The sequence below is a fragment of the Parus major genome, chromosome 10, assembly GCF_001522545.3.
Source record: "Parus major isolate Abel chromosome 10, Parus_major1.1, whole genome shotgun sequence".
Classification (NCBI taxonomy): domain Eukaryota; kingdom Metazoa; phylum Chordata; class Aves; order Passeriformes; family Paridae; genus Parus; species Parus major.
Window position 1 is genome coordinate 19,750,270 of NC_031779.1, and position 1,511 is coordinate 19,751,780.

The 1,511-nt window shown below is 62.4% G+C and overlaps 1 protein-coding gene across 2 annotated transcripts in view; it reads right to left on the minus strand.

Annotated features, from left to right (window-relative positions):
* Positions 1-1,511, minus strand: part of RASGRF1 (Ras protein specific guanine nucleotide releasing factor 1) — a 28,436-nt gene that overhangs the window by 4,911 nt on the left and 22,014 nt on the right. For both annotated transcript variants that reach the window (XM_015639431.2, XM_015639430.3), the window contains exons 19-20: positions 1,349-1,461; positions 825-885 (exon numbers count right to left, since the gene is read on the minus strand). In XM_015639431.2, coding sequence (XP_015494917.1) covers positions 825-885; positions 1,349-1,461 — 174 coding nt within the window. The remainder of the gene's footprint in view (positions 1-824; positions 886-1,348; positions 1,462-1,511) is intronic.

The window sequence follows — 1,511 nt, forward strand, 5'->3', positions numbered from 1 at the left end:
GTGCAGCTGTGGGGCACTGGGGTGCAGCTGTGGGGCACTGGGGTGCAGCTGTGGGGTGCAGCTGTGGGGCACTCAGAGGTGCAGCTGTGGGGCACACCCCAGCAGAGCCCAGGGACAGGTGGTACCAGTGGCACCTGTGCAGGGCAGGGGGCTGCAGGCACCAGCCAAGGGTCAGCACAACACAGCCCCCTGCCCATGGTGTGCACCCCAAAACCCAGGGCAGCCTCACGTTCCCACCACCCCTGTGACCCCAGGTCGCTGCTGCTCAGCCTGAGGGCAGAGTGAAGCCCCTGGGGCTTTTTTGTTCTCTCCTCTTCAGAGGAAGTTTCCAGAACATGCAGTTATGGGCAATGGAATCTTGGGTGTTTCAGGTGCTCCAGGCCGGTTTCAAGTGGCTCTTGTGTTCTTCTGGGAACAGGTTTGGTTGGGTTTTTTCAGTGCAGAAGGGCAGCAGTGCTCTGCAGCCACCCTGGGGTTCTAAATCCATGGCACATTCCCAGGGAGCAGCGCTGATGCTGGCTGAGCCAGAGCCCATCACTTGGAACTGGGACAGCTTTGGGGACACAGAGGACACGTTGGGAACCCCTGGGACATTCCCATGTCCCTGCAGCAGGCACAGGCAGCAGCAGGCAGGTGTCTCCGTGCCCTCTCCAGCCATTCTGCTGACTGCAGGGGGAATCGGGCTCTGCCTGTAACAGATCCAGCTGTGCTCACAGCTGGCCCCTGCCCAGAAATCCTTTCCCTGCTTTGCAGCCGCACCCTGGCACTGGTGTGCAGCAGCACCCGAGCCACTGGGGGCAGGCAGGGAAGGAAGGAGTATTTACCATCTGCACAACCTCCTCCAGGGTTATCTGGTTGTCTCCTGGATCCTCCTGCGTCAAGGTCCTGCGGCAGGGAAAGACAGGATTACTGCAGTGGGGAACCAGCAGAGCCACCCAGCTCCAGCAGGGCAGCGTGGCTTTGCAGGGCCAAAACACTCAGCCTGGGTTTCGGGAGGCCCATTCAGTCCCATTTCTCATTTTAAAGAGAAAAACGCTCCTCAGCCGAGGCCAGAGGCCCCCGTGTCAGCCCTGTGCAGGACAAGTGCCCAACCCGAGCCTCCCTGCTCGGCACAGACCCGGCCACGGTGCCACAGCAGCAGCCAGGGCCAGCACCCACCACGGACCCTCAGCCTCGCACCACGTCCTGAACTCAGCCAGCACCACCCTCCACCTCCTCATCTTCCTCCCTGGCCCCTCCCAAGCCCCCGGCAGGTCCCTCCCGGAGCCCTCGGGCTGCGCTGATCCCAGGCGAGAGCAGGAGCAGCCGGCAGAGTCAGGAGGAGCCTCCTCCGGCCCACAGCCTTCACCTTATGATGTTGGCAGCCGCTTTCCTCTCCTGCGTCAGGAGCTCGGGGTCATGGATGACCTCCTCCAGGAAGCCGATCACCCGGAACTTCAGCTCCTCGTTGCTCTCAAAGTCCTGCCAAGGCGGCAGAGCCGTGGGATCCCTGTGCTGGGAGTCACCCCCAT